The sequence below is a fragment of the Triticum aestivum genome, chromosome 2B (assembly GCF_018294505.1).
Source record: "Triticum aestivum cultivar Chinese Spring chromosome 2B, IWGSC CS RefSeq v2.1, whole genome shotgun sequence".
NCBI lineage: Eukaryota > Viridiplantae > Streptophyta > Magnoliopsida > Poales > Poaceae > Triticum > Triticum aestivum.
In genome coordinates this window covers 715,202,368-715,211,857 of record NC_057798.1, presented here as the reverse complement: position 1 = coordinate 715,211,857, position 9,490 = coordinate 715,202,368, and the positions used below count along the sequence as shown (strand labels likewise).

Sequence of the window (9,490 nt, the reverse complement as noted above, 5' to 3'; positions counted from 1 at the left end):
TCAATCAAAGAGAGATGCCACTTTTATTAATTAATTAATTTGGTGCTACAATATATCCGTAGAGAATGAAACCTGCTACAGACAGATCTGCTTTGATCCATCACGTACTGGATTAAAGTACTGAACCATTAAATTAGTTCTTAGACACAACCGATCGATGATGCAAGCCTAACAACCAATCATACGAACCCACCAATCATACGAACCCGATCGACGACGAGGATTGGATGATCACTATGACATAATTCAGCCCTCTCAGCTAGCTGGCCCCTTAGTTAAATTCATTGATTATTCCGTGATGAACCTGAAGAATGAGTACAAGTCTTGAAGCACTCATTCCAAAGGTTCATCTAGCTAACCATATAGCTTCATCAGTACGTACGTAGTGCTATCCGTTACAAATTATGATCATGAGCTAATTATGTAGATACTAAATCATCAAGGTCGATCGATCAAGGGACGCCGTCGGATCGATCTGCGCCGCACGTTCGTTCCACCCGGCGGGTCTTCGTCTACCTAAACTGGCCGCCGAAGGGAGTCCAGAAGTCGACGGGCCCATCGCTGGCCACCGCGAACGTGCTCGATATCGGCACCAGGCACAGCCCCCGGCCCTTGAGCGACACCTCGCCGCTGCCATCCTTGCACGACTTGTCAGGGCTAGCACTCGAGCTCTGTGACCAAACACAAACAGATGCAAAAGTTATCAGGCATGCACTAGGAGATGGCAGTATTCATGTGGCAATGGAAAGTGAGAAAGAGCAAGCATGCAGATGCAGCAACCACGCCGTGTATATACCTTGAGGTTGAGGTACTGTGGCACTTGATGCTGATGATGGCCCCTCTTCAAGTATGGAGCACTAAGCACCTGCATGGATGCAGAAACAAATGTTCATGAGCTCAGTCTCCAACATCTAGCTAGTCATCTCCTGTGAGGAAATCGATAGAGCTCGTGCGTGCGTGCTCTAGATGCCATGATCAAAAGCACTTGGCACATGCACTTACACCAGCCTGGTCGTGGAGGAACTTGATGTACTCGATGGTCTCATGGAGCACCGACGCCGTATCCGTCTGCACGCACGCGCAACGATAAATGTTAAGATTGTGTGTTAGACTTAGACGCATGTGTGTTCGGTGTGTCTGTCTGTCATATCTCTCGACAGGATCGAGGAGAGGAAAGGAACAACGCTTTTGCAGCAGCGACAAGATCATGCATGTGGTTGACGATATATATATGATGTGGATCCAACTTGCAAGCAGTACTCTCTACTGGTTTGTGTAATGATATTGTTCATAAACTCCTTGGACATTTGGTTTGAGTAATGCACACATTGGACGATTGGACATGAATTAAAAGCCTAGCTAGCTAAGCTAGCTGGATGGCTCGCTTGATTACCTTTCCGAAAGGAGAGACGAGCTGTTGGAGTGCCGTGATCCTGTCCCCTAGCTTCTCCTTCCTAACCTGGAATGTGTTGCACAACTTTCTATCAATCAATAAAGAAGCACACACATATAATACGGGCTTTCATCCACCCAACATGCACCAAATAATGTGTGTGGGATCTCAAAAAAATAAATTTGTGTGGAGTTTGAAAGAACTAGCTGGTTGTAAGTTAAGTTGACCATGCATGCATATGCATGGTAGATACATAGGTATGTATAATATGGGACTATGGGATGATGCCTACCTTGAAGGTCGGCAATGACGACGGTGTCTCCGTTCTCGGCTTCTTGAATGCCGGCTCGCTGTTCGCCTTCTTGGTAACGATCGAGCTAGAGTCCCCCACTCCTTCTAACACACTCTATACATACAAAGAAGGTTTTATTGGCCACCTATTTATTTTAGTTTCCTTTGTGTTATTGTGTACTCCATGCTACCATGAAATATTTGCAACTACTAGTAGTAGAGTAATCACTAGGCACAAGCTTACCTTTAGTGCAAGGTTTGCCCCACGCGGCGCCGGCGAGGATCGTTTCACCGAACGCACGCTAGTCTGCTCAGCCGCCGCCGGCGCTGGCATCGCCATGCCGAACCCGGCAGACGGGTTCCAGAACGCCGCGTCGTTGGTGAACTGGAGCGGCTCCCTGACCCCTGCCTGCCCGCCCATCTGCTGGTACTGGTACTGCTGAATCCCCGCCGCCGGTGCCGGCTTGGCCGTCGGCTCCAGGAGGCTCCTCAACAGCGACGACGACTGGAACCCGTAGGGCGAGTTCGGCGACAGGAGCAGCTCGGGCGCCCCCAGGCTGGACAACAGCTGCTGCTGGCGGTGGTGATCGCCGGCCTGCTGGTGCTGGTGGTGGTGGTGGCCTTGCAGCGCTAGGTCTAGGTTATTCGGTGATGGGTCATTCATCAGGCTCGACGCGTTCATGTGGCTCTGCTGGTCCGTTCTTGAGCTCATGTCATGGTGGCCAACTTGGAGGAACCCATGCATGTTACCAGCGCCGCCGTTGCTCCTGTGAAAAAGTTAAAACAGACGCACATACGCATAGATTTCATTAATCAATTTTAGAGTCACGGGAGTACATAAGTATGCATCTAATTAACTATCTATCTATCATCATCACCATATATATCGTATGATAATTGATAGTACGAGATCACGAAGGGTAAACTGATCCAGCAAAGGGTAGGTGTGGAAGTGGAATCGAACAACTCACATGTAAGGGCTATTCCAGTCGGTGAAGCCGGCTGCCGGGTCGCTGATGCTAGCTGTTTCTTGGAAGGTTACGGAGCTGTTGTTCCCGGGCGACTCGGAGGAGGCCGTGGTGGTGCAGCTCTTGGCCTTGCCGCCGTCCGTGGCCGCCATGTCGTAGCCACCGCCAGCAGCCAGCTGAGCGGCCGGCCAGGTGTTGAACCCTGCGAGCTCCGTGGAGCACGCCGCCGCCGGCACCGCGGTTGTGTTGGTATTCCACCACATGCCGTGTGAGACAGCTCCGCCACCGCCGCCGCCGTTGTGCATGGCCGGAGCAGAGTACATCAGCTGATGATCTCCCATATCAACGGACCGATCCACCGATGCCGCCCCGTTTCTTGGCCGATCTGGGTGTGCGGCAAGCAAGCTGGGATGCAAGGGAGTGGTGAGTGCTTGCTGGGTGGGCGAAGGGGGAGGGGAAAGGGGGTGGAGCTAAGATGAGGGGTAGTGTGGCAGTGGAAAAGATGTGGTTGTGTGTCTTGGGTATATATAAACCGTTTGGAAAGGGCGGCGAGGAGAATTTCGCCTACCTGACCGCCGGGGCGTTGGGTCGCTGGCGGTCTTCCGGCATTGCGTCAGCTTGGTAATTTGAATTGATCTGGTGCAACTGATCATGATCCAAGCGGTTGTTCAGCAACCCAAGATCAGTCACAAGAGAACAGCACTGTCATGCTTTATTTTTATTTAAAATGTCCGCTTGAGACGAGCCAAGTCTTTGAATTGTCTGTATGAATCTCTGACCGCACAAAATCTCCATAGCCAATTTTCCAAATTGGATTCTGAAATCAGAGGCAGCTTTTGGTACTAATCTTATTTCAAACAATCCAGGAACTTCCATAACATTGGCGTCTGAGGAACATAGAGGTCTCTCCCACAATTTTTGTCGTATACCTCTGGAATAGTGTTGAAATCACACGCCACTAAGCAGTTTTTTAAACCAAGTGGCCGATCACAATTGCAATGAAGAGCAACTGCACTACTTGGGTCGTAATTTCTTTAACTCGATTGTCTTGTAGTAGTACTAGTATGCTAAATAAAAAAATGCTTTTATATTATGGGATGGAGGGAGTACATTATGGTCTTAGGGTTTTGACGTGCATGCTTTGTGATCCTATCTCGACTACCGAAAAAAAGAGACCTCGTCCCTTTGTTCCAAAATAGACGTTGTTTTGGGTTTTGCACAGTCTCTAGTGATCGAGCAACTTTGACCAATATAAATACTTATGTTTAAATTTTACATTGTGAAATTGTTTCTAATGGAAAATTCAATGATATGATATTTATCTTAAAGAACTAAATAATATTATTATTGTTGAATATTCATCAAAGATTGAAAAGGAATTCATTTTGTCATGATGGTTTGTCTTCAATGATTTTTCATAACATTTGTTTGTTGTGCCCAGTTTTGTTTACTTGTATCAACTTTCATGCTTTAATAAAATTGTTATTTAAAAAAACATTCTTTGCAAAAAAAAGGTAGACTTGGACATTAGGGTTGAAAGTAATTCATTATCAAATTTATAAAATGTTTATTTCATCTATATGTGGACATGTGGTGATTTTGCATTGTTAATGAACATGCAGGTTTCATCGCAAAAAAAAAAAAAAAACCAACATGCAGGTTCTTCGTGTGCGTCCGAGCAAGCATAAAGCGCTGGTGTGGTGCGAGACAATTGGGGTATTTAATTTTTTACACTGTGAAGCTTATTTTAATGGTAGATCTAATGGTATACATTTTATCTAACAAACATAAATTATTTATTATTGATAGTAGTCAAAGAAAAAAATGATTAATGTACGCTTTCTAGAAAATTAGTGACAATTAATATGGGTCGGAGGGAGTAGTCTTGGACAATCAATAATAAAATATCCATGATAAAGATGGTATCCCTGTATGTATGAAAAATTCTTTGCAAAAAAAGAAGGCCCAGACAAAAAGGAAATTGCTCCGTATTTGTTCCAGACAAGTCACATCTAGCTATACTCATTCTGATCCTTCAATCCTCTCTTTAGTGATTCTTCAGTCAGAGGCTCAGAGCACAAGCTAGTCGTATATAATGGTTAGGATTTAGGAATATTGGGATTACATAAAAGCAATGATTCAATAATAGATTTATGGGCGGGTGCCATGTTTCACACATTGGAATCAGGATAAATACGTCAAATCAGCATAAATATTATATGTTATCTCTTACAAATAAAACAAAGGAATAAGACTAGGGTATAAATTCGAACTAATCAATCAAAGGTCTTGACCCCAGAAAGGGAGTCTTGCTGGTGATAGCAACCCAAAGCAAATAAATTACATGAACTGGTGGAAGGAATGTCTGAGATGAAACAGCCTTACGTTTCCTGGCAATAGTCGCACTGTTGCACTTAATCTCTGTGCCAAGAAGTCTTGTTTGCGTGTACTATAGTCGCCTCCAAGTGATCTAATCTATCTTAGCGAATTACTTTCTCGCTGGTAATTATAGCTACATTATGACTATTAGACTTTACTCTTATTTTATTGTTATACGCAATTCCCGACCGCTAGAAGATAAACTCAACGTCACGGTCCGATGCAAATTACATGCATGCCCTGAGACATACTCTACAAATCGTAGCATGCTTTGCTTGCCGATCAAATAATTGTAGTTAGCATATTATGCATTTTAAACACAGAGTAAACCTTGTAGCATTTGAGTGGAAGAGTGTACCCTTGATCAACAGAGAGAATCGGCCATGTTTTTCTGCGAACTTGAGAATGCAGATACAAAAACGTCAGTTTCGTTTGGGGGTGGGCGACGTGATGGAAGAACCCCCACACATCGCACGCGTAGGCAGGCATGCATCCCATGTTTTGTCCTGGATCGTTATGATTCCCTCGTTTCTTTTTGGATTTTTCCTCCATGCGCTTATATTCCCTTGTGGGTTCAGACCAGCCAAATGCTTGCATTATTCCTCTTACTTTTCTTCTCCTAGAAAATTGCTTAACGACGGAGTGTTTATATTTAGTTAAGATGCTAGTAGTAGCTAGCGCAGTGCAATGCGACCGAAATGCACAAGCTAGCTATATACCTTGCCTACCATGGTCAACGCCATTTCTCCTCCTACTACGTACTTGTGGGCTGGAAACCGTCGTACGTCTTCACGGGTAGCGTACAGACAGAGTGCAACTAACATAGATTATTAGAGCATCTCAACTCTGAGAGTTCTCGCAAGTTGTCACGGAGGTTGCCTGTTTAGAGGTCGTAAATCTCTGGCTATCGTGTCACAATTCCGGATCATTGTGGCGCCTATCTTCAATGGAATTAGGGATAAAACTTCAAGTTTCACTTCGTTTTTGGTTCAGCGCACTTCCAGTGATTTTAATGGCTCTGCAGATCTTTGCTAAACATGCTACTTCTTTAGCAGTGTCAGATTGTTGAACGGATGCTTGTCCTTCCTTCCTTCTTAGCAGCTTCATTGCTGACTGTAATCAAATTTCTCTGATGCAATAAAGATCCTATATTTCGCATAAAAAAATTACAACAGGACCACCCAAATCCTTCCCATATGTCTCGGAGGACAGCCCGGTCACTATCTGGAGCAGAGAGAGAAGAAAAAAAGTCACCCAACTAGATCCCCCACTTTGTCCCCATATGATCGGGTTGTCCGTAAATAGCCATATCCACACAAAATATGGGTAGGATATGGATGTCCGGGCATATCTAGCTAGGCAACCCTCCAAGTATAACTTAGTAGTACCCCCCTCCGAGAATATAAGGTGCCGATTGACTTTTCTGGTCTTTGTTATACAACTTTGACTATAATTTTCACGTATTGCATATCTTTAAAATTAGTATACAGACATATGAAATAAAATTGTTTTGCAAGAGTAATAATCTAGTACTAAATGAACCACATTTATTTTGAGACGAAAAGAGTATTAGTTAAACTATTCTAAGATCTTATTTTAGTTTACAAGGGGGAGTACTAATTAGCGACTTTTAGTGGACTTGAGAACAACAATCGCCGCCCCTCGCAAAAAAGAAGGGAGAGAATAGCACCATCACGGACGCGCGTCCTGACACTCTTTGACGATAAAGGACTCCCCTCACCCGCCCCCGCGCTTTATATTATAAAGCAACAATCCAGCATACAACCTGCCATACAACAACAAAAAAGAAAATAGTAAGAACAATAAAGATACAAAACACCGAAAGAGCCACTAACGAGCGTCAAATGCAACAATCGCAAGCTTGAGCATCGAGGCACTCGGCAAACATGATACTGTAGACGACACGACAAAGACATGGTAGTGACCCGTAATCGGAGGAGGCCACGCTCCGTCAACTCTGCCGAGGCCCATAGTCAATCAACCAACTGTTTCTACCTTCGAAGAAGGCCCCCTGCCCCCTCGCCCCAGACCGTAGGACGCCACACCATCGGCAGGTAAAGCCACTCACCCCGAGCGAAAAGTCGGAACCAACTGGATGCCGGGGAGAAGACTACAAGCACGGCCACCTCTCCTTGCAGATCCACACCCCATACATCGCCACCGCCGCAGCCGGATCAACGTCAACCGGAAGCAGCCAAGCCGAGCAAAAACATCACTTAAGAAGACAGCCCACCTCCCGCACCGAAGCCTCGACCATCCCTCCGCGACCAAAGGTGGCGCCTTCAAGAAGAACAGCGACACCGGTGTGTCATCACTACCCAATCAGAGAGTTTGGGCTTTCGCCCAAGTCATGGAGGTAGAGGGTGAGGGAAGGACCTCGATGTTGCCACCAAAGGAGAACGACGCCGGAGCGCCACCGGCATCGTGGTCTCAGCAACCAGCCAAGGGTTTCCCCTGGTCCATGCCCACCCAACCCTCCATCCCCAATCGGCCGCCTGAGTCGGGCACGCGGATGCCGGCAACGCAGACCAGCGGGGCAGGAAGAGCCAGCTCCATGTCTGTCGTCGGCCCGCTCCAGACCCGCTCAAGGGCCAAAATGGAGACCCCAAGAGCCAGCTCCATGTCTGTGGTCGGCCCGCTCCAGACCCGCTCAAGGGCCAAAACGGAGACCCCCAAGAGCCAGCTCCATGTCTGCCGTTGGCCCGCCGCCCAAGCGATCAGGCATGGCGCCCTTCCGCATCAACACCGGCTACCCACCACAGGGGAGCTGATGTGCCTCCTTACAGTGTCCGCCGCCACAGATCCGACGCATCACGCGCAGGCACCACCGTCTGCCGCACGTGCTAGGACGACCACCACATGCCCTTCGCACCGCTGCCGCCAGCCACCGCCTCGCCCATTACTAGTGTCACACCGCCAATCGACCTCGCCGACCCGCGCCAGCCGCCGCCGGAGCAGGGGAAGATAGGCCCTGCCACCACCGATGCAGACAAGGCTTCGCCCCTCCGCGCGAGCCGGCGGCGGCAAGGGGAGGGGTGTGGGAGGGGGAGGCTTGGGTGCCGGCGGCTAGGGTTTCCCCTCCGCGTCGCTCGTGGGAGCGACCGGGAGGGGGAGGGGACGGGCTAATTGCTCCCACTCCTATCATCGTGACACTCTTTCAGCGTACGCATGCGGCAGAATCCCGTATGGAAGGAAGACGATGGCCGGCCTGAGCCTAGCAAGGTACTCCTACACTGCGTGCATGTAACACGGTGAATGCACGCACCGCTTTGGCGCGACGCCGACTCGGTTGACGCCATGCTTACGCCCGCTGGTCGATCTACGGCGACGGCGACGGCGACGGAGAGAGCGAAGCCGTCAAAAGCGCGGGGTCCAGGGGGTCGCACGCGTGCCCGGAAAAAGCCAGCCGCCCACTCACTCCATCCACACGCAACACAACACAGCACACACACACAGATATCGACCCCAATCTAGCCACACACACAGAGCATGCATAGCATATAGCTCCACTCCAGTAGTCGGAGGCCGAGTCAAAAGGTGGGACGGGGACAGCATCTAGCCAGCGTACGTACGTTCGGCTCATCGCGCGAGACAGGATCCAGTGTCCCCATCCACGTCGCCGCCACGTATCGGCAAAGCCTTGACCAGCGCGACACGCATATGATCAATCATTTTGGCCGTGTTCGGTAGATCGGGAGGGTCAACTTCTTATTCATTTCATCTCATTTTTCCCTCCGCATTCAGTCTAGTGTGGCAGTTCCAGCACATGAAATAAAGAAATGATTGGGTTTGGGGAGGAAGGTCAACTTGCTGTTCATTCCATTCCCTAGCTGAGCTAGCGTGGCATGCGGCCAGTGCAGCGATGAGTGTGCATGAGTGCTGATAGTAATATTATAGAGTATGCTCAGACAGACAGAACCTCGGTCGAATCTGTTCATATATCCTTTCCCCTGCCGCCTGATGGAGTGATTCTTCACCAACCTGCACGGTGATCGCGTGATCATGACGACCTTGCCCTTTGATTTGCCCTCTGTGTTTTCGCCAAGGGATTGGCCATCAGCACAAGGTGGGACGGAGGATTAATATATACATTTAGCTAAGGGAGTACTGTAGTAGCTAGCGTGCAATCTGTTGATTCTCGTACGTACGTACGTCATGGAGCACCAAAGTGTTACTACTATTTGTCTTTGGTAGCAACCTCTGGCTGCATATCAGCCACAAGCTCGCACACATAATTTTACTGGCGAAAAGCGCACGGCACATAGCCACGGATGCGTAATTTTACCCGCGAAAAGTGTTGGATCGTTTGGTGCTCGATCGTGTGCATTGCACATAGCCACGGATAGCTAGCTAGACTCGATCACTCCCGATTAGGCGATTATTCAATCTTCTCACTTTGTTGGTGGATCGGCCGATCGAGTCGTAGACGACAAGCCGC

At 48.2% G+C, this 9,490-nt stretch overlaps 1 protein-coding gene across 1 annotated transcript; it reads right to left on the bottom strand.

Moving 5' to 3' along the window:
• On the bottom strand, window positions 1-3,137 carry LOC123046907 (transcription factor bHLH112). Its single transcript, XM_044470344.1, has 7 exons — window positions 2,656-3,137; window positions 1,929-2,451; window positions 1,686-1,799; window positions 1,394-1,459; window positions 1,003-1,068; window positions 797-865; window positions 1-671 (listed from the first exon to the last, which is right to left on the bottom strand). Exons 1-7 carry the CDS (start codon window positions 2,991-2,993, stop codon window positions 513-515), a joined length of 1,335 nt encoding a protein of 444 aa, XP_044326279.1. The 5' UTR covers window positions 2,994-3,137; the 3' UTR covers window positions 1-512.
• Window positions 3,138-9,490: the final 6,353 nt, after the last annotated feature.